This window comes from Sander vitreus, chromosome 2 (assembly GCF_031162955.1).
Source record: "Sander vitreus isolate 19-12246 chromosome 2, sanVit1, whole genome shotgun sequence".
In the NCBI taxonomy this organism is placed as follows: Eukaryota; Metazoa; Chordata; class Actinopteri; order Perciformes; family Percidae; genus Sander; species Sander vitreus.
In genome coordinates this window covers 15,576,167-15,603,929 of record NC_135856.1, presented here as the reverse complement: position 1 = coordinate 15,603,929, position 27,763 = coordinate 15,576,167, and the positions used below count along the sequence as shown (strand labels likewise).

At 39.5% G+C, this 27,763-nt stretch overlaps 1 protein-coding gene across 2 annotated transcripts; it reads left to right on the top strand.

The window, feature by feature from the left end:
• Window positions 1-937: 937 nt before the first annotated feature.
• mcoln1a (mucolipin TRP cation channel 1a) lies at window positions 938-27,763 on the top strand. 2 transcript variants are annotated; one of them, XM_078279963.1, is made up of 14 exons: window positions 938-1,110; window positions 13,874-14,151; window positions 16,307-16,474; window positions 17,276-17,432; window positions 19,608-19,689; window positions 19,985-20,081; window positions 20,669-20,768; window positions 21,019-21,125; window positions 22,199-22,348; window positions 22,494-22,595; window positions 22,756-22,878; window positions 23,341-23,547; window positions 23,662-23,792; window positions 24,595-27,763. In XM_078279963.1, exons 1-14 carry the CDS (start codon window positions 1,080-1,082, stop codon window positions 24,629-24,631), a joined length of 1,770 nt encoding a protein of 589 aa, XP_078136089.1. In that variant the 5' UTR covers window positions 938-1,079; the 3' UTR covers window positions 24,632-27,763. The 2 variants fall into 2 exon arrangements, with proteins under 2 accessions (XP_078136089.1, XP_078136083.1); XM_078279957.1 differs by having other exon boundaries at window positions 20,669-20,777.

Sequence of the window (27,763 nt, the reverse complement as noted above, 5' to 3'; positions counted from 1 at the left end):
GCGCTAAACAACACAAGAACAGTTTCTTCCCACAGGATGTCACTATGATGAACACTTAACAACAATCCATAGTGTCAGGATGTCATGTGAATTATATGCTAATTTTAAACACATAATTAAAAAGAAATAAAAACATGTAAATATCTCAAATGTAAATATACACTGTATATCCACCTACCTCAGATATAAGCAACCTGCTATATTCATAATTCTTTAGTAATTCTAGCACCAAATGCACTATTGCATTGCCCTATTATTGTCTTACTGTTTACAATCCCCATAGAGCTGTTTGGGTAACACTTTATTTGAAGGGTGTGCATAAGACTGACATGACACCATCATTATTATGACATGACACCTATCATGAACATGAAGGAGTCATTTTGAGTGTTCATGACTGCTGTCATTATGTGTCATTCGGTAAATGACGACACTTTTTGATGCAAAGTTAGCATTGTCTGAGATGTCTTTGTCATGACAACTTGACATTAAAGAAGATAACAATCACTGTGTTATGACAACCTGACGATGTCTTTGTAATGACAACTTGACATTAACCTAGAAAACATAACCTGTCATAAACATGTCATGACAAGCCCAATAATCAAAACTTGTATAAACTATTTAGCTTTATGTGTTAACATTACATTAAACTGTCATTAAGAGGTTGTTTTTTACAAATTAGAATTTTGTCATGAATATTTTTCCCTTGACCTCAAGTGAAGTGGAACCATTTGGACTTGTCATTAAGAGTTATAAGACCAGTTTGACGACAGTGAATGCAGTAAGTTGTTGTGCAGCTGTATAGCAAGCAATGCCTTGCACGAGGATCAACCTAAAATGTGCTGTAAACCGTGTCCTGTGCCTCCTGGCCAATAAGCACGGAGTTGTGAGTAATGTGGTCACGTGTTGTCAGTCACCTGACCGGAGAGAAAGGAAGACAGTTGGAGACAACGGAAACAGAGCAGCTCGGCTCAGCTGCTGTCTACTGTGTGAGCTGTTAACAATCATTAGAGTTACTGGAGTTTTAGCTATATGTTTACCTATTTATTGTTTTATTAAACGGATCACTAACGTACATGGCTGCGAAAGGACACCAGGCCTGCTCGGGTAATGTAGCGTCGACATTTAACTTTTAAATTGAACTCAGCCCTTACATAGCTATATTAGTCACGACTCATTTGTCATTTTACAAGTAGATGTTGTTTTGCTTATTCATACACAGTTTTGTTGTTTCTCTCCGGAATGTAAGCTATTGTTAGGGCTGCGTTGTTGTGTCTCAAATCAAATGTTGTTGACACATCCACAACATTATATTTCTGCTCTGTCATCTTCTGGGCAGCTGAGGTACAGTAACGTTAGTCATTTTCATCAAGTAAGATTTCCCCTAACAGCTCTGTGATTACTCCATATTGTAATTCCTGTTGACAAAGCCGGATATTTCCTCTCCACTCCTCCACAAGTCGCCTCTTAATACATAAAGCACCATTCATTAGATACAGTAATACAGTAACATAATGTTAGACATAGTCTCGCTTTGCCAAAACTTAGACATGACCTCCTTTTGATTGTCATACAGCAGTAAATACTAAAAATGCTATAAACTATTATTTTCTCATAAAAATCCTTGTAGGCTACTGCAGGGAAATTTGACAAATGATCTGTGTCTATTGGGACCTAATAGAAATAGACTACATTAGAGTGGAAACGATTTGTTGACTAATCGATTAGTCGATGACAGAAAATGTATTACGATTTTAACCAACAATTTATCGTTTTTTCAAGCAAAATCACCAAAGATTCACTGTTTCCAGCCTCTTCAATGTGAAGATTTTCTATAAATGTATTAGTTTATATAACTATAAACTAATACATTTGGGGTTTAGACTGTTGGGTCGAAGAAAAGACATTTTACAACACCGGATTCTTTGGACTTCGTTGTTGGTCCTAGTTGTGTATTTGAGGGTTAATCTTCAACTACATGTATTGTAAACTATAAGTAATAGAATACACCTTTAAATTGAAAGAGCTGACTTAACATTAGTACTGATGGGAAACTATAGTAGTACTATACCCAGGGTGTGAAGTACTTGCCTATGCAGGTTGCAGTGCCTGTGGGTTTTCTGACACTGTTGGTTGAGATCCTCCCTAAGACCCAGATGCGGCACCACCACCATCAGCCTAACAAATCTAAATCTAAACGGCCTGACTCCTTCATACATAATAATAGACCCAACACAGTTTCTTAAGCTTGTCATACGCATGGTTGCGTATGCAGTTTTTTTTCTCCAACAATTGTTGATGTGGGTTGGGTAAAGTATGGCTCCATAGATTATAGTGTTCCTCTGTACTGTGAAGGCTTTTTTAATTGAGTGTGAAAGTTCATTCTTGACCTTGAAAACAGTACTTTGACATGATAGATAGTTTTAGTAGTAGTAGTAGTAGTACGGTTTGAGACTGTACCAGCTTGTGTTTTCCTGGTCTGCTTAAAGAACTGTGGGCCACACATACAGATTAAGGCCTGCTTTATGTAGCGTCACAAAGTATGTGTTCAGTAAGCTTCAAATTAAAGGGTCAGTTCACCTAAATCACTAAAAGATTGTTTTCTGCCCACCCCTTGTGGTAGGCCTATCTAGCTATGCATATGCAGAGAGGTTTTGAGATATCTGTCATTCACATTTTTTTCTGAATACAATACAGGGTTACATACATGTTTTTTGTTGTGTTCAAAACACAGAAATGCTTTAAAGACAGGCTCTGGTTATTCAGGATAATCCACAGACCTCACTGCGAACACTGGAACTACTTTTTGGCAAATAATTGTAAAATTTGCTCTACTAAAATTGTGTTTGTGTTGCAATTTTTGTAAGTAAGCAAGTAAACAAGCTACAAGTAACTTACAAGTAGCTTGTACATAACTGGGGCATTGTATCTAGAAGGACAATTCGCTGTTGTGTTTTTCCAAAAATGTAAGTGCTTTACGTCCTTGCTTGGTGGCTGCAAAAGGCACAACAAACCAAAACTATCTTCACTAACAACTAGCATTTGTAATTTGGGTAAAAGCCACATTAGCAGGACGTTTATCTTCCTTTGATAATAAATCTAACACATTGCTGCAAAAGAATGATGCATTTTAGTTTTTAAAATGTATCAACTCCAACCTACAAATAACCCATGACATGGTTATCAAGGTTATCATCATCTTTTTCTTTTTTTGATGTTTCCTTTTGGTATAAGTGGAAATTTGGACTCTGTGTGGTTGGCCTTGTGCAGTGGACTGCCAGACTAGATCTAAGCACAGATATCAAGTTGTTGACAGATTCTCAGTTACAGTAAGGATTTAGACTGACAGACTTGTAGCTACATTAGTGTCTCTGCCATTGTCACAGGCGGCAGTGAACTGGGAGAGCCAGATATTTTTCACAGATTTATTTATCTTGTGTCAAATCTGGTGGCACAGTCAATGGACTGCACCCACTTTTGTCTGGCCCATTGCGATTTGCCGTGACGATTGCCACGCTCCTCCGATCAAAGATATGTGTGCACTCATGCCTATTGTCTCCATGAAATGTGAGGTGGTTGGATTCTTTCACAGAGGCACACAACCCTGTTGAAGCCAGGGCGTTTGTAGTTAATTAAATTGTCACTCTCAGCTAATTTTGTTAAAGGCAACAGGTGTGTGATAATGTAGGAAATGATCCCTATGACTGTGGCTTTGGCCAACTGCAGGAAATCACATGTGGTTATCATGAAATCGCAGGTTACATTTTATTTCCTGAGTCATGCACAGCAAACGTTTCAGGTTTACTTCGCTTACAGACATTGAGCAAAAAACAAATTAAAGACTTGAGCGAGAAATCTGATAAATTGCTTCAAGTGATATCACTTGAGTCAGTGTCGGTTGGAGCGGAAGACTACAAGTTTGAAAGAAAAAAAATCTGGGGGTGTGGAGTTAGAACGAAGTGAGCTTACCAGGCCTAGCTAGCGGCTCTAAGCTACATTAGCCGCTACTAGCATAACAAACCTGAATCTCTGACCAACTGTTGGTGGTCGAGTTGCAGACCACACTCCGTACTTTGTCCGTGACCGTACTTTGAACCGGACACCCTCTGGTTCCCAAGCCAAGTCCCCACGGACTGAGCACTGCCCCCATTATGACAAGGAAGAGGAATTTGTAGAACAAAATAAAAAATAAAATTGATATACCGGTATCTGGTTCTGCTGCATCACTTTTGATCCTTTTTTTAAAAACTGTCCATTATAAGTCTGACACTGTTACAGGAGTGCAATGCTAAATCTTAGAGTACTCTTTTGCCAACATATAATATTCAGAATTTAAGCCCCTGATTCTTCTTTGTTTACATAAATTAAAACATACTGTATGATTGGACCCTGTGATTACTCCCAAATAGATTGTCTTCTTGTCTTGTAATACACCCTAGAAAAGAGTAATTTATTTTTTCTAATGTCCTTAAATGTTTGTTTACATCAGTAATAGGCCAGTCACATGAAGCACAATTACTAAATTAGCCGGATAACTGCTTTGAGTAAAACCCAGAACAGTCCATGTTGCAGATCCCTCGCAAAAAATGCTGATTGCACCTTTAACAGTATCAGAAAACATAAATTACTTAGATGTATTATTATGTTTTACAGTATGATTGCGGTGCCACAAAATAACATGTGACACGAATTTGTGTGACATGCCAGTCCCTAATTCTTCTGTGTAATGTTGTTGGACTTTCATCTTGTTCACAGTTAGTGCTGACTTAAATTGAACACCAGCGGTTTATTTGTCCTGTTTCACTTCTCATTCCCAGTAGACAACTCTGCTAAGCTGGTGGTTTGCTCTGCTGACTTATTGTGTCTGTTGAGTTTGGATTAACCAAACAAAACTTACCCAGCAGTTTATCTGACTTTGCAGGTGCTGACTTTGACTACACAACAAGTTGTTTCCTGGAAGTAAACTAAGTGAACAAACTAAGTGACCCCTATTCTTCTGTATTTTTTTTTTAGCCAGGTCCAGCAAGCTAAAAGCATGTGACAAGTATTAAGCATGATTAGCCTTTTTTCTTTCAAAGACATGACACATCGACCAGATTTGTTTCCGACCATAAATTGTCTGCTCTGTTTAGTCATGCCCAATGTTTTTGACGCAGGTTAGGTTTTTTGAATTAAACTTTAATTAATCAGGTATTCTCTTTTTTAACTTCACTTTATTCCAGAAAGCAGCTACAAGTTATGACAAATGAAATAAAGCACATACAGGTTATGAGCGCTCGGGACACACATCCATGGGCAGCCCCCTCACTCTGACATCTCTCCATTAGTCCATGTATAGGTCCTGAGCATGTGTGTAATGTGTGTAAAAAAACTGTACCAACAGAGTGAAAATTCCCATTCCTTTATTCGTCCCCTTGCGGGAAAAATAAAGGCACTAATAATAATACACGCACATCTACTTACATTTTACTATCAGTGACATGGCAAACAGGCTACAGTGCATATACAGATCCATATTTATACATGCAGATATATGAGAATACTAAATTACCTAGTACATAAAAAGTAGGAACAGCCAAGTGGTTCTTAAGAGGCAGGTACACACCTCATTCTTGGCAAACTGTATGATTGGACTACCATTACTAACCATTGGACTTTAATCAGGTATTCTAATTGAGATTGAGATCTGTTTTTCAAGAAAGACCTGAGAACCAGCTATACTTACACTAAACCCAGTCAGGCTAGACTGCTAAGATTGTCAGCTCTGACATAACCATCCCAGGAATCTGCGTCACTTCTTTTTCTACTTGTCATCTACTACACTGATGTCAGCAGTAACTTTTTGGGAAGTTAGATTTCTCCCTTTCTGGTTAAAATACCTTTCTACACTTACGCTATAACTCATAGTTGCACATTGACATCAATTTCTTTTCTGTAAAGGGGATGAAAGAAAGTATGACTCCTCTCTAAAATTGAATAAGAAGTCTGGCAGTGTTATTAACACTCTAATGACACACCTTGGCTATTTATGTGCCCTGTATATTGGAGGACAACCTATAGCAACATTTGTTTCCATTAGTCCTTGTAGCTTTGTAGTTAAAAGGGTTAAATCATATGTGTAGCAGGTGTTCAAAGTGCCAGAGGGGACAAAAACAAGTAAATTCTTACACTTTGCGAGACAAAGAGAAGGTGTCAGACTGAGGGAAAGCTGAAGACTCAGGCTGAAGGCTCGGGCACACGTTCTGCTGACAGGATGCTGTCAGAAAGTAGTCAGTGTCACTGAGTAGAAGCTGAAATCAAGTTTTGCCTGAAATGACTTGACTTTGGCTCAGCAATTTGGAATACCAATTCATGTGATTGGTGCTTTCCCTCTCAGCCAGTTGTTAGTCAGAACTGTTGGACTGCACAATAGGGACTCCTGTACTTTTGCTTGTCTCCATTTATCCATGCCTCATAAACTGAGGCATATGGCGTTTTTCCACTACATGGTACCCGCTCGACTCAGCTTAGCTCGGTTCGGCCCGGCTCGACCGCGGTGCCCCGTCCTCCTTTTTCCATTGCAGATTTAGTACCGTCTCATGCGTGAGGCGAGCGTGGCTGGTCGTCATAGGGACGCCGCAGGAAACTGCCGTGACCTAACGCGACACACACACACAGAACGTCGAATGTGTGTTGTTTTTGATTCTGATTCTGATGTGGCTGTTGCCACAGCCAGAAGACAAATTTTGTTTCAAAAGAAGCTGGAGGCAGCAAAAAAAAACACTCCACTAACATAAAATGAGCAAGACTGAAGCCATTAGGCTGTACTAAGGCACAGCAGTGCTTTGGGCTAACTGCTAGCATCAGCATGCTAACATGCTCACAATGGCAATATTAACATGCTGATGTTTGGATATAATGTTTACCATGTTTGCCATCTTGGGTGTTTTGTTGAGTGTATTAGCATGCTATATAGCAAACAAAAAACATCAGATGAGCTTAGATCAGATCAGATGAGTTTATATTGTTTAGGTCGTTATCCACTTACTGAATTGGTCATGACACAAGATGCATCAGGTTCAGGATCAGGGTGGCTAACCACCTCGGTTGAACAATTTCTGACCCTGAAAGCAATATTTTGAGTCTGCCACCCTTAATAAATACCAGCTCTAATGAGGTGAATCCGTTAAGGCAATATCAGTCGTAATGATAAGGGAAAACAGTCAAGCTTATTTAGATGAATCTTCCTGTGGATAGTGTGAAGTGGTGAAATACTGCACATTATGGGTCTATCTCATGTGAAGGGCTCATTGCATGATTAAAAAAATTGTAAAAATGCATTTCTCCTTCAAAAACAATCCAAGGCACTCCATAGGTCTTTTGCAAAAATTTAAATGCCTTTATTTAAAATGACCAACGCATTTCTGCACATTATGGTTTTGAAGAATCAAACTAAGAATATAGCCGCAAGCGGCAATTGGTGCGTTCAAACCCTTTTTTTGACTTCTCAAAGCACTTTCACTTTTTACAGGTACCTTTCACTCACATTCATACACTTTGAGTTTAGACTGCAAGGCCTGGAATCGAACCGCCAACCTTTTGATTGTTAGGCAAATCTCTACCGACGGAGCTACAGCAGTCTTGGGAAGCAGCCCAATTGCCAAAAGTCAAAGCAACAAGCAGCATTGAGCAGATGCCAAATTGCCAAAGTCAAAACCGCAAGCAGAGTTGATGCTTGATGTTAATGCTCTATAGAAAAAGTGGTGAAACCAACCACACACCTGTTTCATCCCTACAATAAATGCAGCAAGTCCCACGTTTATCGGATTTTAACAAAACTTGGTACGTACGTTCAAGTCGTGGTGTTAAATGTCTCCATCAATTTTAGACCGGATTGCAACGGCAGATCATGAGTTATAGGCAATTCCCTGCTAGCCCTGCCCTTTAGGAAGTTCTTTGATTGATGGCGGCCGTGTTTTACGACGAATCTTGCTCATTTATCATAGAAATGTGTATCTCAGTCCCGCAAGGCCATATACCAATTTTGGTGCCAGAAGCAGACAGACCCAAACCGAGCGATGGGAGCCCACAAACAATGGATTTTGGTTATGCTGTGACCACTTCATATCAGGTAACGTAATAGAAATATTTTATTTATGTAACGTTAGCTAGAAAACGGGCTAAAACGGTTTCTAACGGTCGAGGCTAGTAGGGATACAGCTACGGCGACGAAAGTTAAGTTTACGTTAGGCACCAAACTACTGGTTAAGTTTAGGAAAAAGATTGTGGTTTGGATTGAAATACACCAGAGGAACTATCACAAATTTCCTGGTTGAAAATATTAAAATTATATTATATTATTCCTTTCTAGCCACAACCATTAGTTATTACGAAAAGGCAAGTTCTACCTATGCAGTATGGCATGGATTTTGTGTGGATTACAAAGGCTAACGTTAGTTAACCTAAAAGAAGCCACATACTCATTAAAATGTTGCGGGACATTTACGATAGGTTCATGTTGTTTCTATGTACTTATGTTTTAGGGAAAAAGAGTGACAACCCTCTGTCACCTGACTACGTTCCTTTGATCTTCAATCATGTTCCATCCCCGGAGAAGAGAAAAAGAAGAATGAGGTTAGATGTATTCAACAGAAGACAGAAGAGCAAACTTCAAAGAATAGAGAAAGCAGCAAAGCCATCAGTTGCAGCAGTAATGGATCTAACAGACTGTCCTCAAAACAGCAAGCGTCCTACTGCAGACCAGGTAAAGGAATCTTACATCAACAAAGAACTTGAAAATTTAAATATTCTGCCTTTTCCCGATAAAAATGACGATCCAGCAACTATACCATGCGAGAGTGAAAATTGTAAGAAACTCATTCAATCTCTTGAGTTGGAATGACGAGCTCTGAGAACTGAAAATATGTTGTTAAAAGAGAAAATTAATACAACTGCACTGAATGAGATGAGTCTACAACACAATGATAAAAAGGTTAATATCCTCACCAGTTTACAAACATATTCACTACTAATGACAGTGTTTCATTTTGTAGCTACCTATCTCAAATGTACCTTAACATTATTTCAGCAGTACATGCTGGCTTTAATTAAAGGACAATTCCGGCGCAAAATGAACCTAGGGGTTATTAACAGATGTGTACCCACTCGATTGTTCTCTGGGACATGTTTTCATGCGAATCGAATGTGTTTGTAGCTTGAAAGAAGCTAGCGCGGACCGCTGATTAGCTTACAACACAAGTAGTTGGGGCACAGGGAAAGTAAAAACAAATCGCTATTTTGTACCACTAAAAAGGCTCAAATTATCACCAAACTTCAACGGTAGCATAATGAGGGTCCCTAAATGTTAACTGAAATGCGAACTTTGTAAGATGAGAATGAATTTGTCTTTTGATTTTTTGACTTATTATTTTGGCATGATTCGACCACTGTTTCAAAGCTTTTCAAACACTGTATTGACATAATGTATTGCAGATTGGTGCCAAGTCTAATTCTATGGCCTGAAAGTGAATCATTAAAAAAATCTCTTCCATATGCATTTAGGAACAGTAACTTTGAAAAGACTGTTTGCATTATTGTTGATTGTTTCGAAATATTTATGGAGAAACCAAGTAACTTACTAGCCAGTGCTCAGTGTTACCATACAATGCAAGTCTCACCATACAATGAAATATTTAATTGCCATCTGCCCACAAGGCTCAATTTCTGAGGATGGGGAGGCTGCACAAATGATAACTTCATCACAGAGCAAAGTAATTTTTTTAACCCATTTGCTTCCAGTGGACCTAGTTTTGGCAGACAGAGGTTTCAATATCAGAGAGTCCGTCCATATTCACCAAGCTGAGTTAAAGATTCCAGCATTCACTCGTGGTAAGAAACAGTTTTGCAGTGTTTTGCAAAGCACTATCCCAATAGGTTTTACTGACATTTACAGAGAAACAGAGTAACATACCTAGACAAAATAGTTAAAGTATGTTGTGCTCTTACAAATGTCTCTGAATCTGTTGTACCCTTTCAGTAATCCCAAAAAAGATGTCATTTAGACAGATGTGGAATTAAGTTTAACAACCCTACTTTATTAAAATGTCTTGTGACAATTTCCTTTTGATGAAATGCTGATGTGTAACTGGCTGTGTATGTGTATACTGTGAACTGTTGGTGCAGCATTGGTGAAAGACAAAACTAGAAGGAATGTAAAATGCCTAAACCGAGGAGGATTCATTGTTCTAGGGTGATAATGACTGTTAGGCAATAATGACAACAAATAAGTATTACAGTAGTTATATTTATTTAATAGCATTTTCTTTTTTTATTATATCACCCCTTGATTTTTCTTCTGCTGTTACAGTTCCCTGTCATGTCACCAAATGTACAATGTTTAGTCTTGTCTTGTCTATTTTATCTAAATAAAGATTGTGGGCCAACTCCTTTTCTAATTCTCTCACAACTAATTCTTTCTTTTTTGTGAATTGATCACTTTTCTGCAGCTAGGACATATCCACTGTTTAGGAATTCTTTTAATGCGAAGGCAAGTTTGGCGAAACTTTTGAACTGAACAAAAACCTGACACACAGACCAACATGTTCCCTACTTCTGGCTCACGGCAGTAGCACCACGGTTGACCATGATTTTGAAATATTGCTGCTGGTTTTGGAGCAGAAAAATACTTGGCAATTAGCTCTGGAATTATACATTTCTTAAAAATACATTTCTAGCACATGCCAACTCTTTGTCAAAAAATGGCACATCTGGTGTCACACGTTCCACAAAAGGTGAAGTATTTTCCCTTTCAGTCCAAAGTATAAAATCGCAATAAGGTTTTTCAGTAACAAACAACTGCATTTGTACCTCTTCAGCCTGATTCTTCCTTGCTCATCTTTTTCAAGGCAAAAGTCTGCAAGAGAGTTAACTGCCTCATTTACAGAGAGGTTGGCACAAAATGGGCACTTTATCTCTATTACGCCTGAACCACAGCAGCTGCAGGAAACATATCCATCAGGTGAGGCTCCGATAAATGGATGTGAGGGTGAAATCCTGAATCCAGCAGTTTCTACCAGGACATCTGAGTGTGAGAAGCGATGTTACGTTTTATAGTATCTTCTTGCCATGTCCTCATGCTTACATCCCCATCTGGAAAACAAATACAAACAGTTTAGATAGTTTAGATTAGAACTATAATGCCTAGTATGCATTAATATTAACAATTTCAGAGACCAAAGGCTATTAAATGATAAATGTTATTAGGCAAAGTGGAATTTATGGTTTAAATTTAAGGATTAGTGAGCTCATACATGAGATAAATTAGCTCAACTGCTAAACTTATCTTCTTATCTTCTACACTCATAAATACCTAGTAGCCTCAGTGGTGAAGCTATGAGACTTTGGTTAGAATATCTTTCTTATCAGGGACACTAAGGGCTTTTTGACATCTGTCTTTGTGGCTGCTCTGAAGGTAGATGCTGTCATCCTACCACTTATCTGATCAAACCAGGTTTTGGACTTAGACTGTGCTTGAGTCTCTTCTTCTACGATATCAATATGAAAATATGATTCAAATGGTTTCATAATTACATTATTAAGTGTGCAAATGTATCATTTTAGTCTTGACAACATACACATACAGTACATGTTTCCGTTTATATTTGACTATTATCTCTAAGCTCTTGGCTTCATTTATTCTAAACAATACTCCTATAAAATGATGTACCTGCTCTTTTGTCACAGTTATGTGTTCAAACAATGCTTCTGCTCGGTCTTGTAACTCTGCTAGATTTCCTCCCTTGTCTGCTTGTCATAAAGATTTGTGAGGGGTTCTGGTAGATCTAGCAGGACAGCTTTTGACACATATGATGATGCTGCGTAGTCTGTTGAACAAGTTCTGACACACACACCGCCCTATCATAAAGACTCTTTACTATAGGCTGTGTTGTCCTCTCTTTGCAGGACATGCAGAGAAAAGGTAGCTCAGATCAGCTGTTACTAATGATACTCAACCATTGTATTTGCTCTCTCACACTCTTCGGTCGCAGACATGTAACATATAGAGGAAGAGAGGAGAGGAAAAATGAAGAGAGGAAGGAAGGAGAAGAGGTGTTATTTGTCAGCTAACATGATGTAATGATGAACTAACTGACCAACTGACTGACTCCTAACTGACTTCAGGCCTCAACGCCAACAGCTGTTTTCACAGAGTTGAGGCTCTAGCGCACCTTAGATAGTCCTGTTTCTAGCTCAAAACCCCTAACTCCTATTGCTTAATGTTTAATACTTTTGACAGTTATGACCCCCTGCTGAACATCCTGTGCAAGAATGGTCTGTGTTGTTTAAGAAATGTGAGGACAGTAGCTGTCTGAACAGGGCCTGTTTCTGTTCTCTTATTTCTTGTATGATTTAATACAGGAGGCAGTGTGGCAGTTAGTGGACACCGCTTCACTTGGAAGCTCACTGTGCATCATGTGAAAGTCAGTTTGCCTCCCTAAGTACATTATTAGAAAGGACACAACATTCCCTACATTTTGATGTAAAATGCATGTATGAGAGGTAAAACTGTGGATGGTATAGCAAAGTGAAAATAAATTTTAATATGCTGCTCCTCACTCAGTCAGTTGGATCCCCAACTCTGAGTCGTATGTAAAAAATGTCAGAAGGGCTTTTTTTTAAAAGCCTCAAAGAAGGTTGAATATTTCAAAAAGTATTAATGTGATTTGAAAGTTGAATACTACCCTAACATTTTAAAGTTCGAATAGAGTTTCTCGAAAATTCTGAATAACCAAACACATACTCCTCCTATCATGGAGAGTCTTTACCTTTGGCCGTGTTTTGTCCTCTCTTTTCAGGACATGTCAAACAGCAGATTACTGTTAGCCAGTGTTATTCGGATGTGCACCAAGTAGTAATAGTAGTACTATTTTTTAGTTTAGCATACCATGCTAAATTGGCCACGTCCACATGCACCAATCAATATGACACTTCAGATCCTGGTTACTACTCGCCCCCAGACCATGTGTACCATGGTTTTGCGGTACAAACTTGTGGTATTTTTGGCACCCCCTATGGGTTAAACTCATAATCCTTGCATCAGCACTGAAGATATGTTACAAATTGTATGATGATTGGTCAAACCATTAGTGAGTTATGGGCAATTTACTGCTAAGCCCTACCCATGGAATAATTCTTTAATTGATGGCGGTCATGTTTTTTCACCAATCTTGCTAATTTCATCACAATTGACAAAGTTCTATTCATTTAACTGTTTTTCACATTATGCAAGCCATTAGCCAACAAATTCCATCACTGTGCACCTCTATGGTCCAAGAGGCTTTTTTGTAGAGCACATTGAGCTGCATATGTGTGAGAAGTTTCAAGTCAATCGGACTAACGGCCTGAGGGGCGTTTTCTTTCCAAAATCGCTTTTTTGATCGTTAATTGTAGCGTATTGGGCTCATATTTCTTGGGGACCAAATGCATATCCTTTCCAGTCATTGGGCCAAGTTTCGTGTTTCTAGCTCATTCCAGCTCACAGGAATTTGAGACGCGGCGGAAGACGACAAATAATACTAAACCGGGAGAAAAACAATAAGGTTAAAACCCCCTTCGGGGTTTGAACCCTAATAAGTCACTATTTTTAAACCTCAACATACAGTATGCACCAATACTAGTCAATCTGTGGTAAACTGGTATCCTCAATCAGCCCATACAATTCATTGATCAGGCTCTAGTATTGACACACACATGATTTTGAGTTTGAACTCTAGAAACACAAAGATGTTTTAGGATGTGCTCCATGTGTGCAAACCTTTTTGATTTTTTTCACTGAACAAGCAGAAGCTCAAGATACAGTTCTTAGGAAACTTTCCTTATTTTTTTCTTTCAGAACGAGAAGGACTTTCCAGCTCAGTGACTTACTATGGCTCCACAGACAGCAGCGGAGAGCATGACCATCAGAGTAACGATCAATGCAACAACCATAGCAACCATCTGTTTCCCACGACGACGGCAGGTCATTGGGTCGGGGCTGATGCGGAAGAGGAGGCCATTCGCAGGAAGTTGAAATACTTCTTCATGAGCCCTTGTGATAAATATTACGCCAAGGGCCGCAAGCCTTTCAAGCTGATTCTGCAGCTGCTCAAGATCATTATTGTCACAGCTCAGGTACGTCAGACGTTACAACTAAATCCTGTATTGCTCTTTTGTTTTGCACCTCAAGATTGTTTTTCATTGGGCCTCTGTATTTACAGTATGTCGCTGTATGTATACATTCTGTCAATCTGGGAGCTGTTTCACAAAAGCAGAATTTATAAATCCAGGATAACTGATAAAGCGAGGCTTGACCTAGTCTCATCTGTGCAGCCTGGCTTGGTGCATTTCACGACAGCCAAGCCAGGCTGAGGATGAGCGACTAGCTCGAGCCAGGCTGAAGTTATTTGGATAGATGCACGTTCACGGCTTTCCTTAACAGACCGCGAGGTCTATCACAGATTTACTGATGCTAAAATGAAGAATACGCATTGTTCATAGTTTATACAGAGTGAGCAGTAGCTTCTTGTGGAAGTATGAGAACGTGAAATACATTATTTGTAATAAAAAAAGAAAGGAAAAAAAAAAAGAAACACGGTCGCTGTAATGAAACAGCGAGAGAAAGCCTTGCAGACGATCGCATGGCTACTGAATGCGTAAGCAGCCTAAAAAATATATATTCACTGACCACTGCTCTGAATTGAAACCGTTATAATCATACCATTCAAGTATTAGGCTACTAAATGAAGAAATTGGACTCTAAAATCTAGAAACTACAAAGAGAATTAAGTGATACATTCCATGCACACTGTAAACATGAATGTAAAAGAGTATTTTCATCAGTTATTTCCCCCCCAGCAAAATATAAGGTCAAAAACAATTGGGGTGTCCTCTCCCTGTTGTAACATTACAGTAGTCTACACTACATAGTTACTGGTCCAGTGAACTAAGACTATAATTTGGGAGGATTGTACAATTAGGATATGTTCTTAAAATTGTACAATCCTCCCAAATTTTTGTCCCAGTTTACTGGACAACACAACTTATGTGTTAAGAATGCCAAATACAACGCACATGGAAGAGGAACAAACATGATCCTTTATTGTTTAAAAAAAAAAAAAAAAATCATCTAAAATAATTTAAGGTGCATTGGTCCACAATAGAAACACACATGTACAGCACTTTATATATTGCCCTTAGTAACTGACTTAATTTAAAACACATTTGGCAACTTTATCAGCCTTTTCTTATTATCTCAAGAAGTGAAGTGCCGTAATATATTCATCAAACAAAAAACATAACAGTACAGTACTTAACTGAACAGCAATATGTACCTGTTGTATTTTAATGCAAGCTGGTAACAATAAGGTAAAACCACTGCTGAGTGAACAGAAAAAGCAGCAAGATTAATAAATCCTGGCTGTTAGCCTGGTCAGGACCAGGCTATCTGTACAGAATAAATCTCCATGGTAACTTAGGTGCCTCTGCTTTGTGAAACCGAGTCAAGGCTAAATTGAGCCAGGATAACTGGGAAATTGCCCTCTGCTCTTAGTCTTTTCCTGCCTCAATTGGTTCCCAAATCTTGTCATATATTTCTTTTTAGGTGAATATACTGTATATAAGGTTCTGACTAGCTGACCAATACTTTTTGATTTCAAAAAAGTGTTAACTCTTTCAAATAGACTCAGGTAGCAGACTGTTGTTTCCTGAAGAATATTTGTTGTCCCTGTGGCAACGTTTGTTTTGGTTAATTTTATTTGACTTTTTATGCATTCATTTTTGTCAAATTGTCCATGGATTGTTTTTCAGCACAAACTCAGTTATAAGTCTTACATTTATTTTCATCATCATTTTGTCAATTTAACAAAATATAAAGCTGCCAGAAAGCTAAAATATAGGGTAAATGGCACAGGCTCCTATAAAATTGTACAAATCTTTTGTGATATTCACTCAAAATATTACAGAAAAGTTCAAGGTTTAAATTTTTGTTTCACTATTTGACACACAAATACAGCACACAGTAAGAACTAAAGGTATAAATAAAAGGTTCTATTTACATGTAAAGGGATTTTATCCCAACTCATGTTTGTGCCTTTTTCAGTGAAAGTCTATGTATTCCTGTAAACTAAACATTTTTTAATTTACCGTTTTACAGCCATAAATTATAGCTTAGCTGTTAAACACAAACCCTGCAGCCTAAGAGGTGCACCTGGAACGTACCGCCTCAGGGCTTTTCTTTGTCCCCAGTCCTCCTCCTCATGACATGTCTCTCTCTCCCTCTGTGGTGCAGTTAGTGATGTTTGGCCTCAGCAACCAGGTGGTGGTGACCTTCAAGGAGGAGAACACTATGACCTTCAAGCACCTCTTCCTCAAAGACTACGACGAGTCCTCAGACGACTCCTTTGCTGTTTACACGCAGAACGACGTCTACGACCACATGTTCTACGCCGTGGAGCAGGTAAGCCCTGAAGTAAACAGAGAAGCTGCTTAAATACATGAAACCACTTTTCCCTTATCCAATTTTATTCTCTTCTCACTTTTAAAGTATTTTTAGGTAAGCTGTTCATTATTATATTCTAACTGTGATGTAAAGTCAATTTTCTGTCGGTGCATTGAGTAGATTTGCCAATCTCAATTTATAAATAAAAACCTTGCATGCAAAATGAAGAGCATTCCTTTTTGAAGAAGGTAATACAAAAGATACAGTTGGCTAAAAACAGCTGTTTGCAGGGCCAAACAGATAACATTAAACTGTTTGCATTGCAAACAGGTACAATGAGGATATTTCTACCTCACTCACTAAGAAACTGATATTGTGACACCATGATAAAATAATTTTAGGTTAAAATTTTCATTTAAAGTTTCGTGCTCACCTATTGGTTTGCAGCGGTGACCCTGACTTAATAAATCGTATGTTCTAAATAATATACATCATACAATACCATATGTGATATGAGGGTTTTGAATTCTCTAATGAGCTTGGTAAAGATTTAATGAAAATGTAAAGCATGCCAAACATGTCTTTAACCAACTGTCATGAAACCTTGCACCATTTGTCTAACCTTTACTTAACCAGGAGAGTCAAGAACCTCTTTGGCTAGGGAGACCTAGCCAAGACAGGTAGCAGCATTAATAAAAACACATAGTTACAATCAAAACAAACATAATCATAAGAGTAACAACCTCTATTTCATTTCCCAATACACCTTCAGTACTTGACCCCCTGCTGAGTGAAATCCCCTTCTGATCCTCTCCACAGTATCTGGCCTTACCGGAGACCACAGTGGGACGCTATGCATACGTCTACGGTGTTGGTGTGAACAAAAGTGCGCTCTCCCTCTGCCAACAGTACTACAAGAAGGGAAGCATCGACCCAGCCAATGACACCTTCAGTATAGACCCTCATGTCGTCACAGGTACATGAACTACACTGTACAATGTGAAGGAGCTATTGCTGGCCTGTGATTCTAATAACATTGCTTACAGTGCTAAAAGGCTGGGATCATCTCTCTCTGTGACTTTGAAGTTGTTGGTTCTTCGAAACAACAGTTCACATTTAATGATGGGGGCTGTAATGAGTATTAACAGCACATCAAAGGAGATATGTACTTTGCTATAAGTTTAGTTATACCATTTTTGTGTGAGAATTTAATGGGGATTAATTGATCACATGAAGTGCACCGTGAGCATTTGTGCCACTACATGTTATCCAGAGCAGCTTGCACCTTGATGCATGTAATTATGCATCGATTCAGGCAATTTAATGTTTGATATGCAGGGGCGGTTTTTGGCACAGGCGACCCGGACAGCCGTCCGGGGCGGCATTTTATCATGAGTCACGAGCGCCACGAGCACTTGAAAAAAGTAGTTTTCTATTATCTATCATTTTACTGTGTGGGGAATTGGCAAATCGGCGCCCCCCCTTGCAGCTGCAGGTGCCCTGCTTGCACCCCCTACTTTCACAATGAAATGGACTAGTCCGTAATGGTGGGGGGCCCGGCACGAAAGATAAACACACGGTGACAGGAGAACTCGGAAGTACACAGAGACAGAGCAAGACGAGCCTAAACCTTTCTTTTATGGCAATGGTCTAAACGTGAAAATCAAACAAAGTTACCCAAGCTCAAATAAAAGAAAAAAGCGAAAAGACATGTTTTCGGCAGTAGCAGGACCTTCATCAGCTCCCGTGGCTGATGATAGTGGTGGTGGTGTCGGCGGCAGTGGCATGCAGAGTGAGGAGGAGACTCAGGAGGAGAGAGACAGAGATGAGGGAGTGAGGGTAGAACCTGCGGTAAGCACAACTCCCTTTAAAACACTTTGCCTCTTGATAAAACTGAGCCAAAAACTGAGTGGTGGACAAACTGTTGATGAGAACACTACAACAATAGAAGACGTAGGCATGCATGATTGCATTAGTAGCCTATATAAACGTTGCACATCATGCAAACTTTCTTAACGAGAATTGTAGCTTTTCTATCTGCTTAGGCAGACAAAACCTCATGATAGACCTCTTCAAATTAAAGCACAGGGCCTCTTGAAATGCTAAAAAAAATATGTATTTATATATATATCTGTCATATTTTGTGCAGAATTGTGTTCATTGTGGAGATTGTTCACCTTAAAAAGTGTGTTTCCTGTTGTAATTGCAATAGTTAAATAACTGGATTATCTTAAGTGTGTTTTTCAAATGCTCTAATGAAGAATTTGTGCAATTGAGAGATATCATTTTCTCTTTCACTTATGTTGTTGGTGGGGGGGTGGTAAAGGAGCCTTTCTTTTTGGTGGTGTTTAAAACAAGTCTAACAAGGTGCTCTTTGGTGCAGGGATAATCCAACAGTATGAGAACAGCATAAAAACCAAGGCAGCAACACTGGCCTTCTTCAGGGTGATTCAGTCTCAGTGACTCAGTCACCCTGAAGAAGGCATTTGTGCCGCAACTCAAGTTTTTACTATCAAAAGAGGGGTCATTTGCTAAGTCGCTATTTCTTTGAGTCCAGCTCACTGTATTATCATATGTCTATGTCTTGTAATGGCATTTTATGTCAATTTTCCTTTGGAGTACACAGAATTTGTTGCCTACCCTGAGGGTTTCTTACTTCCTCATATGACTGTTTATGAGTACAATTTGACTCTTGTAAGAGGAAGTAAGAACAGTGGAAACAACCTCATGTGAACTTTTTCTTCACCTCAAATCTCACGTATGTCAAATGCTTCTTTGGGATTTGTTACTTCCAATAATTCTGATAAGATTTCATACTTGTGGGCACCTGGGTAGCTCACCTGGTAGTGCGCATGCCCATATATATGGTTCACTCCTCGATTCAGCGGCCGCTGGTTCAACTCCGACCTGCGGACCTTTGCTGCATGTCATTACCCACCTCTCTCCCCTTTCATGTGTTCAGTTGTTCTGTAAAAAAATAAAGGCCTAAAATGGCCAAAAAATTATCTTTAAAAAAGATTTCATACTTGTCTCTGTAAGGTTGTACTCACTATATAGAGAGGAAATTCAGTTTTTATTTCTCTGTTTCTTTAGTATATATCAGTATTCACTCAACATGACATGTTCTCTGTCTATTTGCCACTCATTTCAGACTGTATAGGTGTGGACCCGCTGGCGGTCCCTGTAGCTTCGCTCACCAGCAGCTACAGGAACTTTACACTCAAGTTCCACAAGTAAGGATTCATTTTCACATGGCTTTGGCTTTTGTCCTGGTTTGGCCTCCATGTGGTGGGATTTGTCTTTGTAGTATCTGATGATGACAATCGACAAGCTCCTTATCTCTGCTGCACATGCAGACTCAAGCATGTATACAAGAACACTAACACACGTTTTGGTACAAAAACATAACAGATAGGTATGCAATGTGTCTTGTCCTGCTTAATGTGTGTTTCTGGTCATTTGTAGTCATTCTGGAAACATGAACTGTCTACCTCCCTCTGAATCTGTTTGTGTTTTCTTTTTTTCAAGGCTCATTAACGTCACCATAGAGTTTCAGTTGAAGGCGATAAATATACAGACCATCATCAACAATGAGATCCCAGATTGCTACACTTTTTACATAACGGTGAGTTAAAATCTTAAAGGCAATGACATACAGTTAATGGTTCAGTTCCCAGCACGGCTGAAGATCTCATACTTGAGATATCCAGGGGCGATGATGTTCACATGATTATATGTATGATAAAGTTTGGTTTATCCAACTGCTGAGCTCAAGAAAGAGTATTGTGTTTTGTGTCTTCTTCTAGAAGGCAAACATTTTCTGCTGGGGTGAAGTGAGCTGAGCAGTTTATCGCCATGTTTCTTAGTTTTAAAAAAGTTTAATTTACCCATAATTTATTGCTAATTAGTCCTATTTGAGATGCGACAGATACATTCTGACGTAGTCTGACTGTTAGTTAGATGTAAGCCACGATCAAGTCTATCTTTGTGAAACCGGCCCCTCGTCCATAACTAGGATTTTTGAGTCCCCCAGCAGAACCCCACCCAGCCAAGAGACCACCACCAAAACTCTTTTTTTTTTTCAAAATAAGTAGGTATTAAGAGAGAAACCGTGAAACCCCCCTGTCTATATTTCATTGCACAAACTTTATTTTCTGAAATACTACAGTTTCAAAGGATATGACTTGTCTGCTGGTCACCTCTCTCCTCCAGATAGTCCTGGACAACAAGGCTCACAGCGGCAAGGTGAAGATCCGGTTAGAAAACCAGGCGACAATAAAGGAGTGTAAAGACCCGAGCGTCTCTGGACACGGTGAGATGAGTGAGTAGATGGATGAGACTTAGTAACATAAGACTCGTAGCAGTCAAAGAAATACTGCAGCAGCAGTGAGCAAGTGAAATACGATAATAAACCAGTAGCAAGCCAGCAAAGGTGTTGAAGAACATGAGAAAATCTATATTTATAGTTGCTTTTCAGTTACCAACAGGAATTAGGAAGTCAACCAACAGGAGGTTTTATAAAGACTGCTAACAGCTCTGCTTCCTCCCTTTTAAACCTCCAGCTGAGAACTACACTCGTGTAGCATTTGATATCGCTGTGGCTCTGGTGTGCATGCTGTCACTGCTGCTGTGTGGACGCTCCATACTGCGAGGCATCATACTGCAACAGGTACGAAAAGTTACAACTAAGGAAAACATACAACAGAATGAGCTTTGAATTCAACATTACAATTGCCAGTCAGGCCCGTATTAAGACAATGTGGTGCCCCTGGGCACTATACCTCAAAGCCCCCCCCCCCTACCCATGCTGTCCTCCTGGCAAAAATATCAGACATAATCGAGGGGATTTCTCAAGAGTAATTTACTAACATGTCCAACTATATACATGTAGGCATATGAGCAGTGAGCACTTTATTCAAATGTCTCAATTCAAAATGTCTATCAATTCAAAAAGCCAAAAATCAATACTATATATTGCAGCATTGTGGGTCGGTCAAATATGTATTTTTCCGACTTTATTTCACGGGCCCTGAAAGCAACTCTTCTGATTGGTCAAAAACTTTCAAAAGCATCACGGGAAAGCTAAAACTGCTTTAGCATCACAGCGCAACCAAGTCTCACCCAGAGGTGTGTGGGGGGGGTTGTGTGAAAAATGTTTTTCTTTGCTTGCCAATTACATTAAATCAAGAACAACAGTTAATATTTTACATTCATCATTATGATAACATTTTTGGGGGGGTTAAACTGGCCACTTTTGCGCGTACTTGTGGACCAACTCAACTCTGACAGATTGGGGAGGGGAGTGATAGTGGTCATGTAATAATGATTTATTTGTAATTTATGATTATTATTATTGTGATATTAGTGTTCATAAACGAGTACTGTATGGTCTTTCAACAATTTCAAGTGAATAATATAACAATTTACGGAAAATATTGCTAAAGCTTGTGTCATGTGGTGCCCCCCCCCACTGGTTGTGAATGGTTGGTGCCCCTGGGCACTGGCCCAAGTGCCCTTATGGATAATCCAGGCATGTTGCCAGTCCATGCAGAATCATGGTTTACAAGGGAAAACATGAGTCAGCAGACTGAGAATATAATAACTTTGTGTTTTTGTGTTAAAGTGTGTTTATGTATTGTGTTTCGTTCCTGTATATGAATGTCCAGTCAATAAACCTTTCACTACATGTGAACCTCATGCTTCAAGCTGATTCCTCTCTTACTGTCTCTGTGTGGTTATCAGGAGTTTGTGCAGTTCTTTAGGGAGACTCTGGATCGTAAAGTGTCGTGGGCAGACCGGTTGGAGTTCATTAACGGATGGTATATCCTCCTTATCATCAGCGACATCCTCACGGTCACTGGCAGCTTCATCAAAATCGGCATTGAGTCTAAGGTGTGTCCCGTCACACCCTTAAGTGACAATAGCTGCTATAGTTTCTCCTTGTCGTAAGTTGCAAAGAATTTAACAAGCTTTTAGCTGATGCCATTGAGTCCTGTTGCTGAGTCTTCTTTAAGTATCTTTTCTTATCTCCTGACAGACTATGTCCTCATATGACTTATGCGGCATCCTGTTGGGAACCTCCACACTCTTGGTGTGGGTCGGAGTAATTCGCTACCTCACATTCTTCCAGAAGTACAATGTAAGCGACTGGTGTGCATCAACTGATAATGTTCCTGTTGATTGTCAAAAAGTGATAAAATGCTTCTCTAAATGGGTTGATGTAATGTAATAAAACCTGTTAATCAAGCATCTGTTCTCTCTCCCACATTGTAATTTGATCCGTTTAATGTCTCCCGCAGATCCTGATCGTGACCCTTCGAGCAGCGTTTCCCAATGTGATTCGGTTCTGCTGCTGCGTGGCCGTCATCTATCTGGGCTACTGCTTCTGTGGCTGGATCGTCCTGGGACCATACCACGTCAAGGTGAACACAACTGTAGACATGGGTGTGATCATTTGGTGCAGTCAACGTACACTTGTTTATAATGACATTTAAATTAAGTTCTTAACAAGTTATTCAATCAATCAGTTTGGCATACAATTAAAAAAGCAACACAGTACAGTAAAAGTTCAAGCTGAAGCTACAGCTTATAACGCGTACCCTTTTTACAATGCATCACTAAGTAACACTTATCCACCCACAGAAAATGAAACTTAGAGTTAAACCACAGAAACTGGACTCACTCATAACGTTTGTTCCTCTCTTCTCCTTGTAGACGTCATGAGTTGGTGTATTATGCACTTTATTGATGAAGTCAGATTTCTCAAGAGTTTTCAGTGTTTGTTTGTGGAGCATTAATTACTGTAACTGAAGGCTTGGCTTTTACCGATTAGACCGTTTCAGTTTGCAGAGGTTTGATTGAGCTTACTGTTTTCTCTCCCGCAGTTCCGTTCTCTGTCCATGGTGTCCGAGTGCCTGTTTTCCCTCATCAACGGGGACGACATGTTTGTTACGTTTGCGGAGATGCAGGAGAGCAGCACTCTGGTGTGGCTGTTTAGCCAGGTTTACCTGTACACCTTCATCTCCCTCTTCATCTACATGGTGCTGTCGCTGTTTATTGCGCTCATCACAGGAGCCTACGAGACCATCAAGGTAGGAAATGACTTAAACCAAGTTATCATTTCTGTTTTTCCGCCAGCCAGAATGGAGAGGAAACGGGAGAAAAATAGAATCAAAAGAATAATGTATCCTCATTGATTTCCACAGCACCAAACCCAAGAACCAATGCACATCACAGACCTGCATGCCTTCATAGCAGAGTGTACAGACGCACCAAACTCTGGGAAGTTCAGAGGTCTGGAGACCTCGCCGTGCTCCTTCTTTTGCTGCTGTGACAGGTGAGGAGGGCACAAGATCGATGTAGACCGGATTATAAGTGTATCTAAGCAAACACATCAGCAGGGTTAATTAATAACTGACAGTAGCAGCAAAGGAATAAAGTGAAAAGACATGTGAGCTTCCTGGTTATATCGGGTAAAAAAATGCATCCATGCATTTTTGAGTTTGGGGGACTTTTGAAAGCAGACTAAGCCTTTCTCAAATCACAAAAAGCAGGTAAACATTACATTTTTAAATGAAAGTAAGAAAAAGGAGTTACGAGTTGTCAGGTGGCCTCAAAGTTAAGACGTACACCATACAACTGCAATTTCCCTGGTCTTATTTTGCAAGGGGACCTTTGTTGCATGCCACACGCTCTCTCTCTCTCTCTTCCTATTTTCTGTCTGTATCTCTACTTTTACTATCAAAATGAAAGCAAAATGCCAACAAAAAACAAACTTGAATGATCAGATATGGTCCTTTTCTAACATTTAAGAGTAACACTTTACTTGAAGGTATCTACATAAGAGTGACATGACAGTGTCATGAACACATGACACCGTCATGACACATGAACCCTAACCCTAACCATAACCATAACCATGAATGACACTTACTAAAAGAAGCGTTATGTCATAAACGTTTATGACTTGTTTATAATGTTTATGACACATTCATGACAGTGTCATGTAACTCTTATGTAGATACTTTCAAGTAAGTTTCATTCATTATCATATCATATATCAAAATACGAATACATGATTATGACGGTAAATATCATGACTATAGAAGGTTGTTACATCTTTCTTTGATTTCCTCCAGAACAACGACATATGAGGACGTCCTGCTGGTGAACTGAGGTTGACCTCAGTGACCTCAGAAGCCTCACCATCCTCCCCTGCTGACCACAGGGATACACTGCACTCCTGACGCCCAGTGTCTCTGTACCAACATGCTGTATCTGGGTCAAACCTCATCACTCATTTGAGGGAGGAGTCACCATCAGCTGGACCAGCACTCCGTTGAAGGAATGTGTAACAGCAGTCTTCTTGTTGGACCTCTTATCTTTTCTGTCTATGAAGAAGAAACTGAGGGCTGATGCAGAAATTGGCCTGTCCTCTGTATGGACAGGTGAATGACTAATGCATAGATGCTTCTCTGTTCCTTGGTTTTTAAAAGAAAACGTACTGGACCTTTAAATACATTGGAAAAGTATCTTTTCCAATGTATTTAAAGGTGCAGTATGTAATACTGACAGCTAGTGTTTATAATAGTTACTGCAGTACAAATTCAAAATACTGGAGAGAGTTGTCTCCCCCGCCCCCTCCTGCCCAGACTCGAAGTTGACGGAGGTTGCCAGGCTGAGACCGCAGCATATATATATAGTCTCACTTTACCAGTTCCTACTCCAAAGCGCGCTGAAGGAGCATCCACAACAATGTTGCTAGATGCTTGTCTCACATAGCCAGACATTACTTTACACAGCGGAGTAGCTAACGTTAGATGCTGGCTATATTGACAGTCATAAAAGCCCGTGCTCACGCAGAGCTCTGTACCCAACTGACAGACACACTTTTTCGGCTAAGAATTACGGTAGGAGCCGCTAAAAACACAACAACCTTGCCGTCCTCTCCACCCGACTGAACACACTTTATTGAGTGTGTATTAATCCCTAAACACGTGGCCGGGTTAGCTCAGTTGGTAGAGCGGGCGCACATATATAGAGCTTTACTTCTCGATACAGTGGCCTCGGGTTCGACTCCAACCTGCAGCCCTTTGCTGCATGTCATTACCCTTCTCTCTCCCCTTTCATGTCTTCATCTGTCCTGTGGAATTAAAGGCCTTAAATGCCCCCCCCAAAAAAATAGCTAAACACACTGCAAACTCATGGTCCTCTCTTTCCGATTTACAGTCCCCCTCTTGGCTTAAAATAACTCACCGTTGTCAGCTACGGCCACTGAGCAGGCTACACGTTGTAAAGAGCCGTGGCCCGAGTTAGCATGGCGGCGTTAGCCAGGACCAGTCGGGATGACTTTACTGGCTGTGTCTCAATTTGTTTTTACGAGTAACCAACTCGGGTACTCTAGCGGTATAATTCAGTGTGAGTACACAAATGTTAAAATGACATAAAATGCCCATCCCTTGTAGCTGTGATAAATTAGCCTGAAGCTAATGCTTAATTAGCCAACTCAGCGTCCTTTTGGGGCTCTAAGCTGTCTCCATCTTTCAAATACATTTCCGATATTTACCCGGGGTTTGTAACGTCTCTGGTCACGCTAACGGGTAGAATTTATCTTCGTTGATCCTGTTCGTTTGTTTGCTGCTTTCGTGGCTGTACTAACGTTACAGCTGTAGCGTGCTGGGTTTACGTTTTTACAGGTATATCTGGCAACCCGTCCTGGCTGTCAAACTGGGCAGTTGATAACAACACACAGGCCAAAACACAAACAGAAATTCCGTCACGGAACGGAAATTTCAAATGGAGAAAATACTGGCATTAGCATTCATCAGAAAAGATAGTATTTGAACTTAGCATGTTTCCTTAATATCTGATGACGAATTGGGGTCATTTTTGGATGTATTACATTAAATGTATTACATATTGGACCTTTAATGATGCACAATGTTGAAACGGGGGCAGGACCTATTGCCAAGATACTAAGTGGGTACAGATCATCATGCATCCATGGTGCTGACTGTTTTTATTTTTTGTGTTTTTCCTTTTATAGTATTTCAAAATATGTTTCTTTTTTAGAACAGGGCACTTATACATCTCACAAAACATATCCAACAAATTATCCTTTTTCTTACACCCAATTACTCAAACACCATAATGTCCCTTACATTCTAAACACTCTTTCTTTGCTCCAAAACCTACAATGAGACATGTAAATTCATACTGACTGAATGAAGGAAATCCACCTTATAGTAGTCTTTTTTTGAGACTATCAGGGAGATGGGTCGGTCCAGAAAAATGTCAGAAAACAGGACCACAAACAGACGTACAGTGTGAGGTTTCAGGTATGGAATTGATTTGTTTCTCTCCTTCAGTATAAAGTGTCACACTGATTCTTTATCTGCGGTTCTACTGCACAAGCATCACATTGCCTTCAAATGTGGATACTAGTATTACTGCTGTCGTAGATTGTGTAATGTATTGCATTGCTGTGGTTAGATACAACAAGGAAAGCTATCCTCCAGATGCATATGCATGTTTCTTTAATGATGCCAAAGTATGTCAACGAACAAAGGGTTAATCTATTAGAAGGTAGAAATGTTAGCCCCTGTCTTCATTTCTATACAAGACTGATGGCTACAGTCTACAAACTGTATCTGATGTGTTTCAAGAGAAAAATGACTTGAATCGCCTGACAAAGTGGAGCAAGGTTTAAGGTAGATAACAAGAAGGTACTTAATGATAGCAGAAACATATGTGTAGCTTCGTAATAATGTCCTAGAATACTGATTCATGCTTTTTAGTCAGTCTGTTGTCTTCATAATGATGTCTTGTCTAAAACTGTAGCACAGTGACTGGATATTTAGTAGACACTTGAATTTATTTATCTTTGTACCGCATAAAACGCACAATATTTAAAGGAGTCTCGCAGTCTGGACTCCAGAAGTTGTTTTGAGGAAAAGAAATTCTTTTACGAAGAGAGATGATCTCTTGTCCATGCAGTAATGGGTTAATGGGATGGAAGATGACAGTATTTTTTTTTTTTCATATTCTGTTTAATTAACCAGCAGTGTCACATTTAAGCTAACTTTGGATCTAGATGAGAAACGTGTGCATAATGTATCACTGGCCTTAACTTTAAATTATATGTCATGCATGTATATATAATCTAGCATTATCTAGATGTACCTTTCCTACAGTTTGTTTTTTGTAAAAAAGTATCTGCACATTAGAGACATGTTTATCCTGAAGTCATCCACTTGGTGTCATATATTTTGCTAATCAACAGAATAACGGATCATCTTTGATATTTAA